The sequence below is a fragment of the Carcharodon carcharias genome, chromosome 20 (assembly GCF_017639515.1).
Source record: "Carcharodon carcharias isolate sCarCar2 chromosome 20, sCarCar2.pri, whole genome shotgun sequence".
NCBI classification, from domain to species: Eukaryota; Metazoa; Chordata; class Chondrichthyes; order Lamniformes; family Lamnidae; genus Carcharodon; species Carcharodon carcharias.
In genome coordinates, this window is record NC_054486.1 from 50,364,956 (window position 1) to 50,388,193 (window position 23,238).

At 42.3% G+C, this 23,238-nt stretch overlaps 1 protein-coding gene across 1 annotated transcript; it reads left to right on the top strand.

Annotated features, from left to right (window-relative positions):
- The first annotated feature begins 224 nt into the window (after positions 1 to 224).
- On the top strand, positions 225 to 3,325 carry nfkbiab (nuclear factor of kappa light polypeptide gene enhancer in B-cells inhibitor, alpha b). Its single transcript, XM_041213818.1, has 6 exons — positions 225 to 620; positions 1,184 to 1,292; positions 1,626 to 1,836; positions 2,127 to 2,215; positions 2,329 to 2,577; positions 2,759 to 3,325. Exons 1-6 carry the CDS (start codon positions 355 to 357, stop codon positions 2,810 to 2,812), a joined length of 978 nt encoding a protein of 325 aa, XP_041069752.1. The 5' UTR covers positions 225 to 354; the 3' UTR covers positions 2,813 to 3,325.
- The last annotated feature ends 19,913 nt before the right edge of the window (positions 3,326 to 23,238 follow it).

The following is a 23,238-nucleotide window of genomic DNA, read 5'->3' on the forward strand; positions in this document are numbered from 1 at the left end:
TTTTTCTGGGACGTCCTGTGAATTTCTGAACTGAGGACCTGGGGGGGTTTCCCTCCTTTCCCCATTTGGTACGTCTTGTTCTTTTTCTAATTGAGCACATTAATTGCTCTGGAATTTCCCAGCCAAAAGCACTGAGACACTTTGCGTGACACTTTGGAGGCGGAGACAAAACCCCGCCCAGAAAAAGCCCCGACATGTGAGGTTATAAAACCTTGCCTCGTAGAGTAACCTCTACAGTCCTGAGACGTGGCAGAGGAGTTCGGTGTTTGAGGAGAACCAGGCATTGTGCTGTACTAATTTTTGGGTTGTTTTTCTTTTGGCCTCTCTTTTACTGGGAAACTTATTGTAGAAGTGATGGCCGATCCCATGTTATTTAATAACTGCATCAACAACTTGGATGAGCACAGCAAGTGCAATGGGAAGCTGGATTATCCGTGCGGCTCGATGCAGCCTGCAGCCGGGAAACAGGCTGCGCTGTGTGAGGAGCGCTGTGACAGCGGCATCGGCTCAATGAATGAGAAGGACGAGGAGGTGCTGAGGGAGATCCGGGAGCTGAGCCTGGCCGACAAGCCGGAGGCAGCTCACAGTTGGAAAGAATTCGTCTCGGAGGATGGAGATACGTAAGTCATTTGGAGACTTTTATTCTTACAGAATAAGGTAGTTTCGAGAGAAAAAAAAGGAAATTGCCCCAAAAATCTCGCATTGGAGAAAATACAATTACAAAATACAACTGGAAAAAGTAACGATTTGCTTTAAAATAGCACTTTACCGAGCGCTGAAGGTTTCCAAACTCCGAGTAAAATTTCAATTGAAGATAAGATCCAGAGCCCAAAACCTTGCAGAATTAATACTTAAAGATGACGATTTATTTCAATTGTTTTTTTTTCAAATGAAAATGGGCCGAGCAGAGTGTTATATAAATGAATCTCTTTGAGGCTTAGAGACTGTTGAAAAAAACACCATGTTCTAGCAATAGCGGCGCTGGGCGGTGCAGTTCCTGTTCGACGCTGGAAAGTCCCTGGCAGGCAGCCAGCTAGTGGTTGTCTGGTAAATATTTAACTGTGGAAAGTACCCAAAAAACCCGAGCTTGCGCAATCTTGGAGAGTTCCGTCGGCGTTGAGCTGCTGTGCAGAGTTTCCCTGATGTAGCAAGTTTTAACATGGCATTTCCCTTCCCTTTTTAGATTTCTGCATTTGGCCATTATCCATGGAGCAGGTGATATTGTCTTCCAAATCCTCAACAATACCCGTGTTGGGGATCAGTACCTTCACCATCAGAATAACCTGAAACAGGTAAATATTTGCAACTGATTCACTGGTTATGGTGGTTTTGTATTAAAATTAAATGGAGTTTTATGCACAGCTCTGGCATTATTATTTTAAATTTAATAAATTGGGGACAACACTAGTTGATTATAACGTTCTAAGAATCTAATGCTCGACCTGAAGCAGCTAAAAGGGGTGGTCCCTGTTTGCACTGGAAAGTCCCTAATATATTAATAAATGCAATAATTGGCTGGTGGAGCATAAATAACTCCTGCATATTGCAGTTTTCTTTAGTACATTGTGTTTCCATGGTTTCCCCTACAGTATTCTCACTGGAATTCTTTGTGCTGTTTTGTTCAGACTCCCATGCATTTGGCGGTGATCACACAGCAGCCTAAGGTGCTAAAGGCTTTGCTGTGGGCTGGAGGAGACCTGGGACTGAGGGACATTAACGGGAACTCTCCCCTGCACATCGCTTGTGAAATGAATTTGTTCTTGTGTGTGGAGGCTATCAGTGATTTCTCCACAAGACATGATATCCGAAACCTTTTGGACAGCAAGAACTACAATGGTACAGTTTTCCACTATATTTACAGTTCAAATAGGAATTCTAATTTTTCAGAATAATTCTACATTTTCGATTTAAGTTGGTATAAAATATAATGTTGGATTTTCTTTTAAAGCAATACCTGTAGCTATCCTATTGTGACCAGCTAACTGTTTTAGAAGATTCTTGTTTTTGATAATAGCATGCAACTTAAAACTTTAATATAATGACTAGAAACTTGATGGGCTTTCATTCATTGATAATGAATATTAGTTAGTTGCACATATTTAAGCCTTTTTCACTTTACATTTTAGGTCTTACATGTTTGCAGTTGGCAGTCAAAAGCAGACTTCATCAGATGGTGAAATACTTAACTCAACTAGGAGCTGACATTAATGCTCAGGTACATTAATTGTTTACTTTATTGATTATTTCAGTTTTGGCATATTGAACAACGACTTTCTGGTTGTCTCTTGCATGGCAAATACTAACTGTAAGGTGTGTTTTTCTCCACAGGAACCATCAAGTGGTCGGACGGCCCTCCATCTTGCAGTGGAAGAGCAGGATCCTGAAATGGTGTCGCTGTTGGTGCGGTGTGGAGCAGATCCCAATGTGCTGATGTACAATGGCTGTACACCATATCACCTGACCTTGGGAAGAGATAATTCCAGAATACAGACAGAACTCATTAGTGTGACAGATCCATCCCTTTGCATAATGTGGGAAGAAGAACAGATGTGGGAATCTGAATCTTCGGACTGGGAGGTAAGTGTGCTGAAACTAAACGTATTTAACCACTGAGGTGCTTAAAGGGTAGACTCAAAGTAATTTGATATAGTATACCTTTAAGAATGCTGTGTAGAATAAAACCATTAAATTGTTAGTATATTTTGACTTGATGTTTGCCACTGGAATTGTTGCTAATGTGTAATTCATTATTTCCCAGGTACCCTTCTCTTATGATGACTGTGCAATTGGAGGTCTCCCACTCAGATGTTGAAGCTGCTCTCTTTGTGCATTGGCACTCTGAAATTTCTGTACATCAATTCATCTTCAAAGAATTGAAGATGCACACTGAAGTGTGGTTACCCAATCATTTAAAATGATGAAAACCTTCAGTGACGTACACTAAAATTTCTAAGTCACAGTCGGGTGCCAATGTCTGATGTTCTAAATAATTTTTAATGTAATTAATAAGCCATCCAGGAGCAGAGAAGACAGTGTTAAAAGTCCTAGGTGTAAATGAGATACTACTGTCTAAGTGATAATTTCTATGTGCTGTTTTTGATTACTGTAACTGGTAGCAAAAGACTGAAATGTGTAAATTTTTCTACATTTGAGTTCTTTGTGCATATTTTTAATGTGTAAAATTTGTAAATGTGTAAAATAGTGTAATTTTTGTACATATTTTTCTACCCATAAAAATGCAAGACAATATTTGATACATCCTTCATATTTATTTTTGCCAAATAAAGATTATGAAAATAAAAACTGTTCATGGTTTGAAATTGCACAATATTGGTTTGAGTATCAATGATAACTATCAAAACACACATAAAATTCCTAATCTACATCTCAAGTTGTTTTTAGTACTACACTACAGCCAAGTATTCTTGAGAAATTAAGGAAATTTGCTGAGGAATGTAGTCAATGAAGGGTTAAATGAAACATTGTTCTTACAAGTTTTCACTTATTCCAATATGTGTGTCTAGTCACCATACAGAAGCACTCCACATAGTGAAAATGAAAAACTTTTAAAAGAATTGACATACATAATTTTTCATTTGCACTTGAGCAGCTCCATTTCATATGGTCTCATAAAAAATTACCATTTATATGGAGTAATGAAATGGTTGAAGTGCTATCCATGTCAAAGTAAGAGCACATATCTTCTGTTTGTGTAGACCTTGGGAAGAGCTCTTGCAGATGACTGGAATAGTGATCTTGCAACACACCAGATTGGGTCCCAAGTTTGTGCTTACAGTTTCCTACATGGCAAAAGCCTTATTAGTCATGTTCACAAGGCACAGCATGAGTTGGATATTTTCCCACAAAGGAAATGTTAAAGGTAGAGTTGTTCTGGGGTACTGTTATGAATTGGTTAAGGGCTGGAACTGAGTCCCAGTGTGAAAGTGGGAATGACATTTCAGAAGACAACTTTAAAACACAAAATGTTTAATCTTTGTACATGGGTGGATATACTACACGCTCAGATTGGCAGATAGTAACCAGATTTTTTTTTAAGTATTTGGGTTAAAAAGGGAGTAAGATGTTCTTGCATAAGAGAACTACAGCACAGTTTGTCATATCTAGACAAACCTATAATAGAAATTGCTGGAAATATACAGTAGTGTCAGTTTCTAGAGAGAGAAGTCAGGTTTACATTTCAGGCATAGATCCTTCATCAGGCTGAAGGTTTCGCACTGAAAGATACTGTTGGGCCTGCTATACCCAAAAATTCTTTTAAGATTTCCAGCATTTGCAGTTTCTTTTTATTTAACAAATTAAGGTCAATTTTGTAGAATTTTTTTCTGCTTATGAAATCTGATGAATTCACATTGCTATAATAATGTAGATAACATTTCAACAATCCTGTTAGGAAATTTGAGATTTGAAATTATGATTATATTACATTTGGAATGAACGTCTTGAGAAAAAAGTGTAATTGCAAAACAGCAGCAATTGTTATTTTTTGCTCCTTGCCCGTTTTCTCTGGTCTCTCCCAAGGATCTATCTTTAGCTCCCTCTTGTTCCTTACCTACATGGCAATGTCATCTGAAAATACAGCATCAGTTTCTGCATCTCTTCTGACGATATCCAGCTGTATCTCAGCACCACCCCTCTCGACCACTCCATTGTTTCTAATTTGTCAGACTGGTTGTCGACATCCTTTACTGGGTGAATAGAAATTTCCTCCAATTAAATAAAGGGAAGACCGAAGCTATTGTCTCGGTCCTTGCCATGAACTCTGCTCCCTAGCCATAATTCTATCCTCCTTTGCAATTGCTTGAGGCAGAAACAGACTGTTCGTAACTTAGGTTTCCTATTTGACCCTGATCTTCCAACCACCTGTCCCAGCCATCACTAAGACTTAGTTCTACCTTCCTAACTTCACCTCGCTCTGCCCCTGCCTCAGCTGATCTCCTGCTGAAGTCTTCAGCCATGCCTTTGATATCTCCAGAATTGACTATTCCAACATACTCCTGGCCAGTCTCTCATCTTCCCTGCTCTGTAAACTCGTAGTCATCCAAAATATTGTCGCCTGTGCCCCATTTTGCACTAAGTTCCATTTACCAATTCACCTCTGCTCACTCACCCATATTTGCTCCTGATTAAATAACACATTAATTTTAAAATTCTTATTCTTGTTTTCAAATTCTCCCCATGACCTCATTCCCCCACCCCCCACCCTATCTCTGTAACCTCTTGCAGCCTTGCAAACCCCCTCCAATTCTTGCCCATCCCTGATTTTAATAGGTCTACTTTTGGTGGCTGCGCTACAAGCTACCTAGGCCCTAAGCTCTGGCATTCCCTCCCTGAACCTCTCTTCCTCTTGATCCTCCATTATGATGCTTTTTAAAACCTATCTCTTTGACCAGCTTTTGGTCATCTCCCTATGTGACTCATTGTCTAATTTTGTTTGCTAAGTAAACAGTAAGTTTTACTCTATTAAAGCTCTATATAATTACGAGTTGTGTCATTATTTTTCCCCCTTTCATCGAAGGGTGATGTACAACCCACTCCCTAGCCTCTGCTTCTGTTGATCCAGCCACTCATTTGCCAGTTTTCTTCCCTCTGACTTGAATGTGCCTTTGCTTCATTAAGCAATCCTTCTTCAGGTCTGGAAGGTCAGGGTAATCCTCCACAGCTCGACTTAACTGGTCTTTCCCTTGAAAAGCCAGTACAATAATTGACTTTTTGCTATCACAAGTGAGCATATTATTAATGCTAAAAATGAAATTTTTTTGGAAACTTACTCCAGCTAGGTCATAGGCCAGGATCTTCTTTTGTCAGGGAGAAGTAACAACTCATGGTATCAATACTGAGAAAGTACAGGAATCCTACAAAAGAAACAAGGGTGTCTTTTGGGCAAAACACTGTGGATGCTGGAAATCTGAAATAAAAACAAAAATGCCTGGAAAAACTCAGCAGGTCTGACAGCATCTGCAGAGAGGAGCACAGTTAACATTTCAAGTCCATATGACTCTTCCCCAGAACGAAGGAAGAATAGAAAATAGGTGAAATATAAGCTGGTTTAAGGTGGGGTGGGACAGGTAGAGCTGGATAGAGGGCCAGTGATAGGTGGAGATAACCAAAAGATGTCATAGACAAAAGGCCAAAGAGGTGTTGACGATGGTGATATTAGCCAAGAAATGTGCTAATGGTGACATTAAGGGTAGAAAGCAGGACGAGCAAGGTACAGATAGCCCAAGTGGGGGTGGGGTGGGGAGAAAGAATCAAAATAGGCTAAAAGGTAGAGATAAAACAATGGATGGAAATACATTTAAAAATAATGGAAATAGGTGGGAAAAGAAAAATATGTATAAATTATTGGAAAAAAGGGATCAGAAAGGGGGTGGGGATGGAGGAGAGAGTTCATGATCTAAAGTTGTTGAACTCAATATTCTTTTGGATATGCCTTTTGGATGTTGCTTTAAAATTGTACTAAAATATTAATGTCTGCTGCACGCATATTTTCGTAAAATTTATTATAAATTTTAAATGGCAAGCGACAGGGAGGTTTGGGTCTTTCTTGCAGATGGACCGGAGATGTTCTGCAATGCCTGTCTCTTTATGGGAACATTCCTTGTTCCAGTCCTACTCTGGCCCCCTCCCACAACTCTTTCTCCAGTACATCAATGATTACTTCAATGCTGCTTCATGCTCTTGTCGGGACTGGAAAAATTTATTAATTTTGCTTCCAATCTCCACCCCTCCATCATTTTCACATGGTCCATCTCTGACACTTCTCTTCCCTTCTTTGACCTCTCTGTCTCAATTTCGGGTGATAGACTGTCCACCAATATCCATTACAAGCCTACCGACTCCCACAGCTACCTTGACTACAGCTCCTCACACCCCGCTTCCTGTAAGGACTCCATCCCATTCTCTCAGTTCCTTCGCCTCTGTCGCATCTGTTCCGATGATTCTACCTTCAAAAACAGTTCCTCTGACATGTCCTCCTTCTTCCTTAACCGAGGTTTTCCACCCACGGTCGTTGACAGGGCCCTCAACCATGTCCGTCCCATCTCCCACGCATCTGCCCTCACACCTTCTCCTCCCTCCCAGAAATGTGATAGGGTGCCCCTTGTCCTCACTTACCACCCCACCAGCCTCCGCATTCAAAGGATCATCCTCCGCCATTTCTGCCAACTCCAGCATGATGCCACCACCAAACACAACTTCCCTTCAACCCCCCTGGTGGCATTCCGTAGGGATCATTCCCTCCGAGACACCCTGGTCCACTCCTCCATCACCCCCTACTCCTCAACCCCTACCTATGGTACCTCCCCATGCCCACGCAAAAGATGCAACACCTGCCCCTTCACTTCCTCTCTCCTCACCGTCCAAGGGCCCAAACACTTCTTTCAAGTGCAGCAGCATTTCACTTGCATTTCCCCCAACTTAGTCTACTGCATTCGTTGCTCCCAATGCGGTCTCCTCTACATTGGAGAGACCAAACATAAACTGGGTGACCACTTTGCAGAACATCTCCAGTCCATCTGCAAGAAAGACCCAAACCTCCCTGTCGCTTGCCATTTTAACACTCCACCCTACTCTCTTGCCCACATGTCTGTCCTTGGCTTGCTGCATTGTTCCAGTGAAGCCCAACGCAAACTGGAGGAACAGCACCTCATCTTCCGACTAGGCACTTTACAGCCTTCCGGACTGAATATTGAATTCAACAACTTTAGATCTTGAACTCCTTCCTCCATCCCCACCCCCTTTCCATTTCTTCCCCCTTCCTTTTGTTTTTTCCAATAATTTATATAGATTTTTCTTTTCCCACCTATTTCCATTATTTTTAAATCTTTTATGCCCTGCTAGTCTTTCAACCCCACCCCCACTAGAGCTGTACCTTGAGTGCCCTGCCATCCATTCTTAATTAGCACATTCGTTTAGATAATATCACTACCTTCAACACCTCTTTGTTCCTTTGTCTGTGACATCTTTTGATTATCTGCTCCTACCACTGCTTGCTTGTCCCTACAACCACACCCCCCCACTTCTCTCCCCCACCCCAACCCCCCCACCCACCTTAAACCAGCTTATATTTCACCCCACTCCTAATATTCACTCAGTTCTGTTGAAGAGTGATGAGGACTCGAAACGTCAACTCTTTTCTTCTCCGCCGATGCTGCCAGAACTGCTGATTTTTTCCAGGTAATTCTGTTTTTGTTTTGGATTTCCAGCATCCACAGTTTTTTGTTTTTATCTCTGCTGTCGGCAGGTTGAGTGGGCAATTGCAAACTGGTTTCACGCCATAATGAAACTGATCATGCCTTACTGCCTGCTCATGCCACCGAACACACCGCAGTGTCTGAGATTGGTCAGGATGCCGCTGGTGTGAACACGGCAGGGAGTCATGAGAGTTAATAGACACACTGGCCAGCTCATTTAAAAGGAGAATAGAGCATAATTGCCCAGCCGGTGGTGCTGAGATTATTGTATTTTTCACAAGTGAGAGATTTTAGCCCTGAGAAGTGTGTCAGGCTGAGATAGCATTTTACAGAGTAGTGAGGAGGAGCTTCAGTAGATGCACCCTCCTGGTCAGGGGGAGGATTCAGAGCTACAATCTGCAAGGAAAAGGTGCTACCCAAGACACTGGGTGTACCACACATGAGTCAGCTACCCGCAAATGACAGAGCACCAGTGCCTTACCACAGCAGTTGGTCTTGGACATTTGTGCTCTGTTCTCCAATGCCTCAAGAAGGGCATCAGAAACTTTGGTGCTGCCTGTGTCGATGTTGGCCCAATCAGCACCCTCCTGTGACATGTCTTCAGTCAACGGCATGGTTGCTGCTTAGCTTTTCAAAGGGCCCTTGGTTTCTATGTCATGTCTTCAGTCTGCTCCCAGTGATACTGATGGGTGTCAAACTCACCCCTGGGCCAATCCTGTGTTTTACACTTGAAAATAGTGTCACAGTATTGATGCTGACGTGGATAGGGTTGTGAACCAAAAATTATCCGAACATCAGGTTCCCAAACCCTGATTGAAATCAAGCCTCATACCTTTCGAGATATTTTGCATTAAAGATGCCACAATGAATAGTCATTTATAAATTTATTTCATCTGCTCCTGCACATGTTGCCAATCTGTTTTAATTCCCTTTCATATATGCATAATCCACCAATGGCTCCAGGGACACAGACTATTGGCTTTTCACTGCTGCCCCCAATTTAGATCAGCTAGCTCAACACAGGTCAAAGATAGTACCTGCAGCCTTCCGTGTTTGTATAGTTCAACATCACATTATTTGTCTTTATGGCGCATTTATACATGGAGCCCAAGCATGTTACTTAAAAAATAAAATCCTTCTGAATAGACTTGTAGTGAAAGTTGACATGAAACCCAAGGGACTAAAAGGGGGAAGATTGGGGTGGGTGGGGAAGGACAATAGATGTAAACATAATATGAAGTTAGAAAGTCATTTACAAAGGTTGAAACAGAAAGACAGACAAGTAAAGAAATGGAGATGCATAGAAAGAATTCAAAGAAAAGTGAAAGAAAGTTGTGTTCGAGTTAGCTGCAGGAAAGTCAGTGTAGCGGCTTGGGAAATGAATAAAGTAAGCTATAGGAGTATATAGTTCAGATCAGAAAAAAATCTCAAGAAAAATCTCTTGTTTCTTATTAAAAAATCAAAATAACTAACCATCTTAGTGCTGCTGCTGAAATGAAATAACATAAGGTGATCACTGCTAGCAGCTGGAAGCAATGCCACAGTGATATTTCCAAGCGAGTATAATAGTGAATAATGACATCCATAAAACAGAATTAGAGCATAATTTGATTCACACAGTATATAATGAGGTCTTTTATGAAGATGCACAGACACAGAATCATTCTGTGGTTCCTATGGAGAATAAAGAATACCTTAAGAGTGTTACAAGGCTGTAATCTGATGAAGGGGCCCAAATGACATTATAAAACATAAGAACAGTTGTAACCGTTATTTGAATGCCGAGATTAGGTTTGCAGGCTAGAATCTAATAACTGTATTTTCTTGCTCTTTCTTGCTTGCTCATATTCTAGCAATTTTTCTCTCAACCTCAGTGAAAAGGCAAGTTAACCCAAAACCAAATGATTGCTAGTGTCAGGCTGAGGGACAGATTGAAAGCGCAGCTTCATTTTCGTCCACCCAACTCGGGACCCAGCCAAGAGAAAGAACATTCTCTCTTATCTCCCTGGGTCAGGCTGAGACAGTGCAGCGCTCCCACAGTACCAACCCTCTGTCAGTGCAGCAAGTATTGGCTTGGCGCAGAGTCTCGAGTTTCTCAAGTTCCTCAACTTTCGGACACAGAAATGCAAGGGAGAAGCTTACCCTACTGAGCAACGGTAAACAGCTAGGGAGAAAGGGCTCCCATTTCTGTACAGCCTTTTACCACCCCATGAGGTTAAAAAGCCCTTCCCAGGCCAAGAATCTGTTTAAGCGTGAAGTCACTGTTGTAACGCAGCAATGAATGCATGTACAGCAAAATCCCACAATTAGCAATGAGTTAAATGAGCATCTAGATAGCTTCAGAAAACAGTGATGTTCTGATTTAGTAGAGCCATTTCCCCTCAACTGCCATACATTCTTCATCTCTACTCCAGGCTCTCAACCAGCCTGGAAAGAAATCGCCAGAACATTTGTGTGTTAGCTGTGTCAATGTTGCTGGGCACAGAATTTATTGGATACAAGTAGATGCTGAGGATGCAGTGGTTTAGGACGCAGTGAGACTGTGATGCTGCACATTGATCACAGCCAGTGATTACAGCATTGCCTGTTTACATGGGGAATTCACATTATCACTGCTCACATTGATAGAATCATGCATCTTACAGCACAGTAGGAGGCCATTCATCCAGTCAGGACATTGTAGACTCTTTGAAAGAGCTCTCTAACTTAATCCAGCCTACCCTAGCTGTTTCTCCAGCAACCTGTAAATTCATCCACTTCATAAGCATTCAACTGTGTTTTGCAAGTTCCTATTCAGTTTGCTTCCACCATCCGTTCAGAAGGAGAGCTTCAGATCACGATAACTCTGTGCGAAAATAATTATCATCATCTCACCCTCTGGTTTTTTGCCATTTATTTGAAATCGTTGTCCTCTGATTATCGACAGTACTGCCATAGGAAAAGGTTTCTGCTTATTTACCCTATCAAACACTATATAATTCTGTTTATGTCTATTAATTCACTTCCAAGCCTTTTCTGCACTAAGCTTCCCATTATCCCTCCCTAACCCATTACCCTTCTCTTATGAGTCATCCACTCCCTCATTCCTTCTTCCCATTCTATTACCGCCCTCCCGGCCCCATTATCCCCTGTTGCATTCTCCTCTCTCTTCCTGCATTTGCTGTCCCTCTTTGTCCACTTCAAATTCCACTGACCATTCCCCTCCAATCCCCCACTGTAATTCCCCCTCCCACATTCTCCCCTCTACACACCTCTACATCATTGCCCCACCCACATTCACCTACCTCCATTTCTCCCTCCAGAAGTCCGCCTCCCCAATTCTCACAACCCCTATTGCACCCGCTCCAATACCCACTACACCTTTTCCGCCTCCCCGTTCTCCCTCCACTTTTCCTTTCCCCAGTTCCCCAACTTCATTCCCCTCCCTAATTCCCCCTTTCGCATTCACCCTCCCCATTACCCTTCCCCCATAACCTCACCCTCATTGCACCCTCCCCCAACCACACCCTCATTCCCCTTTTCCTTTTCCCTTGCCCCGCCCATAATGTCTCCTCATTCCCCCTTCACAATACCCACCACCTTATTCCCTTCCAGCTCATGGAAGTGACAAATTTCTGTAATTGCTGACGAATAATACCAGAAGCAATTGTTATTATGCTAATTTCCAAAAACAGGATTTGGATGGCAACAAAGATAATTGCAGAATTAAAAATTTGAATACTAACAATGTACTGAAATAAAGGAAAACTAATATCCCCTTTACAAGTTAATTCCTCTAGTTGTGGCTGCTGTTCATTGTTGTTCAGTAGTCGACTTTTTTATTACCAAGTTTACAGGCTTATATTAAACATGAACTAATCAGGATTGATTGCAGCCAAACATTTTAATAATAAAACATTGCTTAAGATTTAATTGTAAATAAAGTAAATTCATTATTGATGCTGTTAGAACAATTAGGTAAATGTATTTTTGCTATGAAATAGTTCAGACTGAAGATGCAAATAAAGCCTGAGTTTTTAACTGCCGGTAAGCTGAGACCAGGCCGAGAAACCGTAGAGTCGGAATGTAAACTTCAGCAATTGAGTGAAGTGCTAACTTTTGGCTTTCTATTCATAACGAGGGAGTGGTAGAAAAATCTATGAGCCAATTGTAAAATATTTACTGGTTTCCAAACGTGTAATCAGGGGGAATAGAAAACTGGAGGCAGCAGGACAGTAGAACGGCAAAGCAGCAGTGATGTGTAGGGTTAGGATAGATGGGAGCAGTATTCTTGGAACTTTTAGAAAGTTAAAGTATCAGTGTGTGGGAATGCCTATGGCTGAACTCTCTGTGTTGCTATTTATTTTACAGAGGAAAGCAAAAACTTCAAAAGTGCCAAATATCAATTTTTACTGTAATCATCTGAGGACAATTGTGTAAATAATTGCACTATTGTTAACAGTTTATCAGAAATAATGACCTTCATTTTAGTAACTTCAGTTAAATTTTGAGAAGGCAATGTGAATTCACCAATCTGCACCTCACATTCCCTTTTTAACTCTGACTTTATCTTGCCCCACGGAATGTTCTGGTTGGATATATTTTCTGCAGGCTTCACCCTGTATTTCTTAATGAACTCGGTATTATAGGTGTAGGACACCCATTTTCAATAAGATGGTATCTCAGCCTTCAGGGTTAAAGGGATCTCCTGCATTTTGCTGCCCCCATGTCCTTTGGGGGCTCAGTGCCACCGCACAATTTGTTTCACGGTAAATCCATCACTAGTCAGGCGTGATACACACACTGAGACGAAAGGGAGAGCAAGTTAGTGTGATGCACCTTCTGACACTGCTTTCCTTCCTGTGTGTATGTACCTAGCCTTTGGTCAGTACTGTAATTGCAACCATAATTTACCTTGTGGAAAATCATAGACACATCTGTTACTTTTAAAAAGATAAACTGATTATGTCTTTCTCTTCACAGATGCTGATTACAGTCTCCTTTGTTTTAGGCTTTTAATTATAGCTTTGACTATATTTTTCCCAGTGACTGTATGTACCGTGTTGTTGATAAGTCACAAAAAGGCAATTAGTACCTTGCAAAATTAACAAAATGGGATTGATGCTTTGCAACTTCTGTCTTATGATCCATCTGATTGGATTGAGCATTTTTACCAGAAACATAGGAACACAAACAGTCTATTCAGTCCCTCGGGTTTCATCTAACTTTCAATTAGACCATGGCTGATTGATATCTCAACTTCATTTACTGATCTATGATCCATATCCTTTGATACCCTTACCAGATTAAAGTCAGTCGTGAAAATTTCAATTGACTCAACAGCCATAATTATTTGGGGGAGAGAGTTCTAAATTTCCTCTGAGAAAGTGTTTTGGATTACAACTCCTGACTGGCCTATTTTTAATTTTAAGACGGTGCCTCCTTTTGCTGGATTCTCTTACCAGAGGAAGTAATGTCTCTGCATTTACTTTATCAAATCCATTTAGAATTTTAAACACCTCAACCATCCAGACTCAAGGGAGTGCAAGCTAAATTTATGCGATCTACCCTAATTATTTAAATCTTTAAGACTTTATATCAATCTGGTGAATTTGGGCTGTATCCTTTGCAAGGTTAATTTGTCCTTCCAGAGGTGTGGTTCCAAAAGCTGAACACAATGAACACAGATGGGGTCTGACAAGGCTGTAGCTTTCTGTAGCATCGCTTCATTGCCTTTGTATACCTTGAGATAAAAGCTTACATTCCACTAGCCTTTTTGATTTCTTTTTCTGCTAACTTCTAGTGATTTGTGCACCCAGACATCCAAACTTCTTTACTCCATTATAACCCCTAGTCTGTAAAGGGAAATACATTTCTGGAATTTTTCAGACTACAGTTCCTTATAGGCAATAAGAACCTAGGTGATTTCCACTCAGTGAAGCGTGCAACATAAAATCCCTAACTTCTGAAACTGGAAACTTGCAACCAAGAGCTTATTTCCCTTTTATTGGAACATGACAAGAACATAAAAGGGAATTAATGATTCTTGTTAGAGTTACAGATCCACATATTTTCAAAGATATCAAATTTTTGTAGCATTTCTCACTAACTTTCTTTTGTTGATTCTTGGGTGTGAGTATTGCTGGCAAAGCCAGCATTTATTGACAAGAACATAATAAATAGAGCAGGAGTAGACCATATGGCCTGTCGAGCCTACTTCACCATTCAATATGATCATGGCTGATCTTGGGCTCCTTCTCCACTTCTCTGCCCATTCTGCATATTCCTTGACTCCCTGAGAGACCAAAAATCTGTCTATCCCAGTTTTAAATTTATTCAGATAGATGGAGAATCCACAACCCTCTGGGGCAGATAATTCCAAAAATTTACAACCCATTAAGTGAAGTAATTTCCCCTCATCTGAGTCCTAAATGATCGGCCCTTTGTCTTGAGACAGTGCCCCCATGTTTTAGATTCCCCAACCAGCAGAAATAATCTCTCAATGTCCACCCTATCAAGCCCTTTCAGAATCTTGCACATTTTAATGAAATAGAAAACATAGAAAATAGGAGCAGGAGTAGGCCATTTGGACCTTTGAGCCTGCTCTGCCATTCATTATGACCATGGCTGATCATCCAACTCCCCATATCCTTTGATCCCTTTCGCTCCACGAGCTATATCTAACTCCTTCTTGAAAACATACAATGTTTTGGCCTCAACTACTTTCTGTGGTAGCGAATTCCACAGGCTCACCACTCTCTGGTCCTAATCTCGGTCCTAAATGGTTTACCCTCTATCCTCAGACTGTGATCCCTGGTTCTGGGCTCTGCCACCATCGGGAACATCCTTCCTGCATCTACCCTGTCTAGTCCTGTTAGGATTTTATGGGTTTCTATGAGATCCCCTCTCATTCTTCTGAACTCCAGCGAATATAATCCTAACCAACTCAATCTCTCCTCATATGTCAGTCCAGCTATCCCAGGAATCAATCTGGTAAACCTTCGTTGCACTCCCTCTATAGCAAGAACATCCTTCCTCAGATAAGGGGCAGAATTTTGCTGTTGACGAGCAGGGAGCAGGCTCGCCGACGTGTAAAATGATGCGGGATGACGTTGGGCTGAACCCCCGAAGTCATCCCGGCCCATTTAAATTTTCAGGAAGGCAGGGGCGCAGCCAAATCAGCTGAGGGCCTGCCAACCTTTCAATGGCCTCTTGAGGCCATTGACAGGATCAATTATACAATTAAAGGACCTGCCCGTCCAACCTTAAGGTCAGCGGGTCGGCCAGGAGCCCCGGCAGCAAATAGGGAAAACATGAAACCTCAACCACTGGTGGGACAAAGTTTCATGTAGGGTTTTAAAAAGTTTAATAAACTTATTATGTAAATTATGAACATGCCCCATCACATATGAAATTGTCACATGAGGGGGACATGTTAGGGAATTATTTTTTTCTATTTTTCATATTTCTGAAAGTGTAAGCGATCTTTCTGAGGCAGCACTAAGCCTTAGGGAGATGTACGCTCTTTCATGTGAAAAAGCACACTCTCACTTTTGGGGAATCCCCACCCCCCCGCCTGTACAGGAAGCGCATAGTGCTTCCCATCGGATCTCACACTGGGCGGGCCTTAATTGACCCGCCCACGTGAAATAGCAGCAGGGCCCGCTTCTCCAGCGGGGATCAGCTACTCACCCGCCGGAGATTGGGTCGGGCCCGCCCGCCTGACAGGTAGAAAATTCTGCCCAAGGAAACCAAAACTGGACACAATATTCCAGGTGTGGTCTCACCAAGGCCCTGTATAATTGCAGCAAGACATCACTGCTCCTGTATTCAAATCCTCTCGCTATGCAAACCAGCATACCATTTGCCTTTTTTACCGCCTGCTGCACCTGCGTGCTTACCTTCAGCAACTGGTGTACAAGGACACCCAGTTCTCGTTCCACATTCCCCTCTCTCAATTTATAGTAATTCAGAGAGGATCACCTCTCATTCTTCTAAACTCCAGAGAAAATAGTCACAATTTACTCAGCCTCTCATCATAGGGCAACACCCTCATTATAGGTGCCAATTTAGTGAACCTTTGCTGTACTGCCTCTAATGCAAGAATATCTCTTCTTAAATGCGGAGACCAAAACTGCACACAGTACTCTAGTACTCTAGTACACCAAAACCCTATATAACTTTAGCAAGGCTCCTTTATTCCTGTACTCCAAACCCCTTGCAATAAAGGCTAACATGCCATTCCTAATTGCTTGCTGCGCCTGTATGTTAACTTTTTGCATTCCTTCTTTGAGCACATCCAATTCTCCTTGAACAATTCTCTTTACAAGTTTCTCACCATTTAAAAAATATTCAGCTCTTCTACTCCTTCAATCAAAGTCAATAACTTCACACTTCCCTACATTATAATACATCTGCCATCCTGTTGTCCACTCACTTATTCTCTATATCTCTTTGCAGCCTTTTTGTGTTTTCCCCAAAGCTTAACTTTCCACCTAGTTTTGTATCACAGCAAACTTAGGTACATTACTCACTGTCTCTTCACCTAAGTCATGAATATAGATTGTAAATAGCTGAGGCCCCAGCACTGACCCTTGTGGTATTCACTACCTGCCAACTTGAAAATGTCCCATTTATGCCCACACTCTGCTTCCTACCTGTTAATCAATCCTCTATGCATGCTAATATATTACTTCCAACTCCATGTGCACTTGTTTTGCCAATTAAACTTTTGTGTGGCACCTTATCAAAAGCCTTTTGGAAATCCAGGTATACTGTATGGCTATAGACAGGAGGGGGTTTAATTTAGAACAGCCCTGATTTCTCCACCCACTGCCCGTCCGTAAACAAAAATTTGTTTTTGATATTTGATTTCCGCCTTTTACAAGTGGTGGCATATGTTCCCCAGCCCTTCAGTTTGGAGTGATCCAATCCTCTCTTAATAACCCCACAGTAATCTTGAGATAAGGTAAAATTAGAGGGTTGGTTTATTTTACATACACACAAAACACAGGAAGGGGGTTTCGCAATGTCTGCCCCTTTCTGCATTCATGCAATTGAAGGGCGATAAGGGAAAGAAAGGGGTTCAGGGCAGAGACCATGATAAAAATAAGAATTATGGTTTCACCTGAGTCCAGAATCCAGTAAGTCAACGTCCAATGAAGGTTCTTTCAGGTGGCTTTGTTTGGCAGAATTCCTGGTCTTGGTCCTACAACTCAGTTGCAGTTTAAGTCCGTTGAAGATGCGACAAAGTATTCTTGTATCCTGAAAATTAGTTCATTCTATAGGCAAAATACAGGGTTCTTTCTGGAAATTAGACTTGGAGAAAGATGGAGGTCAAAGGCAGGCTCCTAGCCTGGAGTGCAATTCGCTTCTAAGGTTAAATCGCAACTGAAGATAAAATTCAAAGACTGTTTAATTAAAGGAATTCAAATAGCTCAAGTCTGTAAGTGACAGGGTGGTTTCAGATCAAGCTATTCAGCTAATGAGGCCCCTTGTTAAAACCCATTGTGTTTTGAGTGGGTAACTGTAGAACCATTATCACAATGTTAGAGATGAGAAGTCACAAATAGCTCTGCCTTTGTCCATAGCTAGCTCGTGCAGATGTCTCATCTGCTAATCCACCATGTTGGCTTGGCTGGAATGTTTATACGTTGCAAGGAGTGTTACATTCCAGGGGTTTGATGTGCTATTCTTTGTCCGTGTTTAAACTGCTTAGAAACTTCCAAAACTACTATCATGTGTTCATTACAGCTATTTTATCAGTCCAGCCATTTGTCAATTTTTTAAAAAAATTCATAAAGTAGCCAAGCTGACAAAGCTTTATACATATTTTCCTTCCCGTCTCCTGGACAGGACAATATATACTGATTCCCCTTTATCTACCTGACTAGTTACATCCTCAAAAAACTCTAATTAATTTCCTAAACAGGATTTCCCTTTAGTAAAATCATGTTGACTTGTTCTAATCATACTATGTTTTTCTATGTGCAATTTTAACACTTCTTTAATAATAGATTACAGCATTTTCCCAACAACTGAAGTTAGGCTAAATGGCCTGTAGTTCACTGTTTTCTCTCTCCCTCCTTTCTCAGAAAGCGGAGTGATATTTGCCAACTTCTAATCTGATGGGACTGTTCCTGAATCCAATGAATTCTGCAAAATCATAGCCAGTGCATCCACTATTTCTGCAGCTATCTCCTTCAGAATGCTAGGGTGTAGGCCATCAGGCCCCGAGAATTTGTCACATTTTAGTCCATTAAGCTTCTCCAATACTTCCTCACTGTTAGTATTAATTTCCCTACTTTCCTTGCTCATTTTAGCCAATAGCTCATCCACTATTGCTAAAATGAAACTTATATCTTCTACTGTGAAGACAAACACAAAATATTTGTTCAATCCCTCTGCCATTTCCTCATGCCCCATGGTAATTCCTCCTCTCTCTGATTCTAATGGACCAATATTAAGTTTAGTTACTCTCAGCCTTTTCGTATACTTATAAAAGCTCTTACAATCTTTTTTCAATTTCTCGCTAGTTTTTTTTTCCTTTTTGTCAACTTTTTGGTGCCTTTTATTGGTTTCTAAAACACTCCCAATCTTCAGACTTGCTACTTTTTTTTGCAATATAAGGCTCTTCTTTTAATCTAATACTATCCCTAAATTCGTGAGTGAGCCAGAGATGGGTCTTTCTTGCTGAGTTTTTATTTTTCCATGGGCATTTTGTATTGTTTCTTCAAATGTTTCCCATAGTTTATTTGCAGCCATACCTTTTAGTCTATTTATCCAATTTCCCTAGCTAGTTCTCTCCTCATACCTATGTAATTGACTTTGTTTAAGTTCAAGATTCCTGTTGTGATTGGAGCATGTTACTTTCAAATTTAACCTGGAATTCAATGGTGTTATGATCACTATTTCCCAGTTGATCCCTTATTACTAAGTAACCTTGCTTCATTACAAAATACTAGATCTAAGGTAGCTTCATCCCTAGTTAGTTCCAAATTTGTATTGGTCCAAGAAATTGTCACAAAAAATTCTACAAGCTAATATTCTAGACCAATCTCACCATTTTGATTGTCCCAGTCTATATGAAGATCAGCCACCCCAGCGCCACCATGCACCCCCCCCCCCCCACCCCAATTATTACATTGTCTTTGTTAGAAGCTCTATTGGTTTCTCATTTAACGCTCTGTCCAAGGATATAACTACTGTCATGGGGCCTATGAACTACTCCCACCAGTGTTTTCTGACTCTTGTTATTTCTCATTTTTACCCATACTGATTCTACTTCATGGTCTTTTGAGGCCAGATCCCTTCTCTCTAAAGTCCTTATGTCACCCTTTACTATCAGGGTTACCCTTCCTCCTTTGCCATTTCATCTGTCTTCTGAAATATTGTGTACCCTGGAATATTTATTTCCCAACCTTGATCACCTTGTAACCACATCGCTGTAATGGCAATTAGACATAAATCATTTACCTCTACTTGTGCCATTAGTTCATCTATCTTATTGTAGGTGCTTTGTTCATTCAGGTAAAAAGACTTTTAATTTCATTTATTTTACTTCTATTCCCTTCAATGACCTTGTTCGTTGATGTACAATTTTTGTTCGGCTCTCTGTCCCTTCTTGTCCCATTCTGCTTGTCTTTACCCACATTGCTATACTCCTCCGATGCCTTGACCTTTCTCTTTGGATTTCTAAATCTCCCTTCACCTGAACCCTCGCACCTGTTAATTTAAAGCTCTGTCCACAGCCCTAAATATATGATTGGTCAGGACACTGGTCCCAGCCCAGTTCAAGTACAGCCCATCTGAATGGAATATCTCACTCTTCCCTGAGTACTGATGCCAGTGCCCCATGAATCAAAACCCCTTCATCACTCTTTGAGCCATGCATTTAATTCTCTAATCTGATTAACCCTATGCTAATTGTGCGTGGTTCAGGTAGCAATCCAAAGATTACTATCTTTGACATTCCGCATTTTAATTTGGACCCTAATTCTTCAAATTCTCGTAGGTGAACATAATTCCTGGTTCTACCTATATCATTGGTCCTCATGTGGAGCACGATGACTAATTTGTCCCCCTCCAAGTTCCTCTCCAGCCGCAAGGAGATTCCCTTAACCTTGGCAACAACACAATCTTTGGAACTCCTGGTCCCAGCTGCAGAGAACAGTATCTGTCCCCCTGACTATACTGTTTCCTATCACCACCACTTTCCTCTTTGCTCCCCTTACTTGAATGGCATTTTTCACCATTGTGCCATGGCCAAGTCCACTCATCCACCTTTGCAGTCCTTTTCCTCATCCGCACAGGTAGCAAGCACTTCATACCTGTTGGACAAAGTCAGGGGCTGAGGCACCTCCATCACTACATGCTGGATCCCTTTACCCACCTCACTTGCAGCCACACCTCCTGTCCCCAACCAGTGACCAACTCTACACAACAAAAACAGAATTACCTGGAAAAACTCAGCAGGTCTGGCAGCATCGGCGGTGAAGAAAAGAGTTGATGTTTCGAGTCCTCATGACCCTTCGACAGAACTAAGTAGAAATAGGAAAGGGGTGAAATATAAGCTGGTTTAAGGTGTGTGTGTGTGTGGGGGTGGTGCGGTTGGGTGGGGGGAGAGAAGTGGAAGGGGGGTGTGGTTGTAGGGGCAAGCAAGCAGTGATAGAAGCAGATCATCAAAAGATGTCACAGACAACAGAATAAAAGAACACATAGGTGTTGAAGTTGGTGATGTTATCTAAACGAATGTGCTAATTAAGAATGGATGGTAGGGCACTCAAGGTATAGCTCTAGTGGGGGTGGGGGGAGCATAAAAGATTTTAAAATATTTAAAAATAATGGAAATAGGTGGGAGAAAGAAAAATCTATATAATTTATTGGAAAAAAACAAAAGGAAGGGGGAAGAAACAGAAGGGGGGTGGGGATGGAGAAGGAAGGTCAAGACCTAAAGTTGTTGAATTCAATATTCAGTCCGGAAGGCTGCCTAGTCAGAAGATGAGGTGCTGTTCCTCCAGTTTGCGTTGGGCTTCACTGGAACAATGCAGCAAGCCAAGGACAGAAATCTGGGCAAGAGAGCAGGGTGGAGTGTTGAAATGGCAAGCGACAGGGAGGTTTGGGTCATTCTTGCGGACAGACCGCAGGTGTTCTGCAAAGCGATCTCCCAGTTTACGTTTGGTCTCTCCAATGTAGAGGAGACCGCATTGGGAGCAACGAATGCAGTAGACTAAGTTGGAGGAAATGCAAGTGAAATGTTGCTTCACTTGAAAGAAGTGTTTGGGCCCTTGGACGGTGAGGAGAGAGGAAGTGAAGGGGCAGGTGTTACATCTTTTGCGTGGGTATGGGGTGGTGCCATAGGTGGGGGTTGAGGAGTAGGGGGTGATGGAGGAGTGGACCAGGGTGTCCCGGAGGGAACAATCCCTACGGAATGCCGACAGGGGGAGGTGAAGGGAAGATGTGTTTGGTAGTAGCATCATGCTAGAGTTGGCGGAAATGGCGGAGGATGATCCTTTGAATGCGGAGGCTGGTGGAGTGATAAGTGAGGACAAGGGGGTCCCTATCATGTTTCTGGGAGGGAGGAGAAGGCATGAGGGCAGATGCGCGGGAGATGGGCCGGACACGGTTGAGGGCCCTGTCAACGACCATGGGTGGAAAACCTCGGTTAAGGAAGAAGGAGGACATGTCAGAGGAACTGTTTTTGAAGGTAGCATCATCGGAACAGATGCGACGGAGGCGAAGGAACTGAGAGAATGGGATGGAGTCCTTACAGGAAGCGGGGTGTGAGGAGCTGTAGTCAAGGTAGCTGTGGGAGTCTCTAGGCTTGTAATGGATATGGGTGGACAGTCTATCACCAGAGATTGAGACAGCGAGGTCAAGGAAGGGAAGAGAAGTGTCAGAGATGGACCACGTGAAAATGATGGAGGGGTGGAGATTGGAAGCAAAATTAATAAATTTTTCCAAGTCCCGACAAGAGCATGAAGCAGCACCGAAGTAATCATCAATGTACCGGAGAAAGAGTTGTGGAAGGGGGCTGGAGTAGGGCTGGAACAAGGAATGTTCCACATACCCCATAAAGAGACAGGCATAGCTGGGGCCCATGCAGGTACCCATAGCCACACCTTTTATTTGGAGGAAGTGAGAGGAGTTGAAAAAGAAATTGTTCAGTGTGAGAACAAGTTCAGCCAGACGGAGGAGAGTAGTGGTGGATGGGGATTGTTCGGGCCTCTGTTCGAAGAAGAAGCTAAGGGCCCTCAGACAATCCTGGTGGGGGATGGAGGTGTAGAGGGATTGGACGTCCATGGTGAAGAGGAAGCGGTTGGGGCCAGAGAACTGGAAATTGTTGATGTGACGTAAGGTGTCAGAGGAATCACGGATGTAGGTGGGAAGTGACTGGACAAGGGGAGAGAGAAGGCAGTCAAGATAACGAGAAATGAGTTCGGTGGGGCAGGAGCAAGCTGACACGATCGGTCTACCGGGAAAGTTCTGTTTGTGGATTTTGGGTAGGAGGTAGAAGCGGGCCGTCCGAGGTTGGGCGACTATCAGGTTGGAAGCTGTGGGAAGAAGATCCCCAGAGGAGATGAGGTCAGTGACAGTCCTGAAAACAATGGCTTAATGTTCAGTGGTGGGGTCATGGTCCAGGGAGAGGTAGGAGGAAATGTCTGCGAGTTGACGCTCAGCCTCCGCGAGGTAGAGGTCAGTGTGCCAGACAACAAAAGCACCACCCTTGTCAGCCGGTTTGATGACGATGTCAGGGTTGGACCTGAGAGAATGGAGTGCAGTAAGTTCAGAGAGAGAGAGATTAGAATGGGTGAGAGGAGCAGAGAAATTGAGATGACTAATGTCGCACCGACAGTTCTCAATGAAAAGATCAAGAGAAGGTAAGAATCCAGAGGGAGTGGTCCAGGTGGAGGGAGAATATTGGAGGTGGGTGAAAGGATCCGTTGAACGGGGAGAGGACTCCTGCCCAAAGAAGTGAGCCCGGAGACGAAGACGGCGGAAGAAGAGTTCTTTCTGTAAGGACTCCATCCCATTCTCTCAGTTCCTT

Bases quoted from the DNA above. Each gene is read 5' to 3' on its own strand.
- nfkbiab (XM_041213818.1), top strand. From the start codon at position 355: ATGGCCGATCCCATGTTATTTAATAACTGCATCAACAACTTGGATGAG. The intron at 621-1,183 runs GTAAGTCATTTG...TTCCCTTTTTAG, and splicing joins GTCTCGGAGGATGGAGATAC to ATTTCTGCATTTGGCCATTA. The intron at 2,578-2,758 runs GTAAGTGTGCTG...ATTATTTCCCAG, and splicing joins CTGAATCTTCGGACTGGGAG to GTACCCTTCTCTTATGATGA.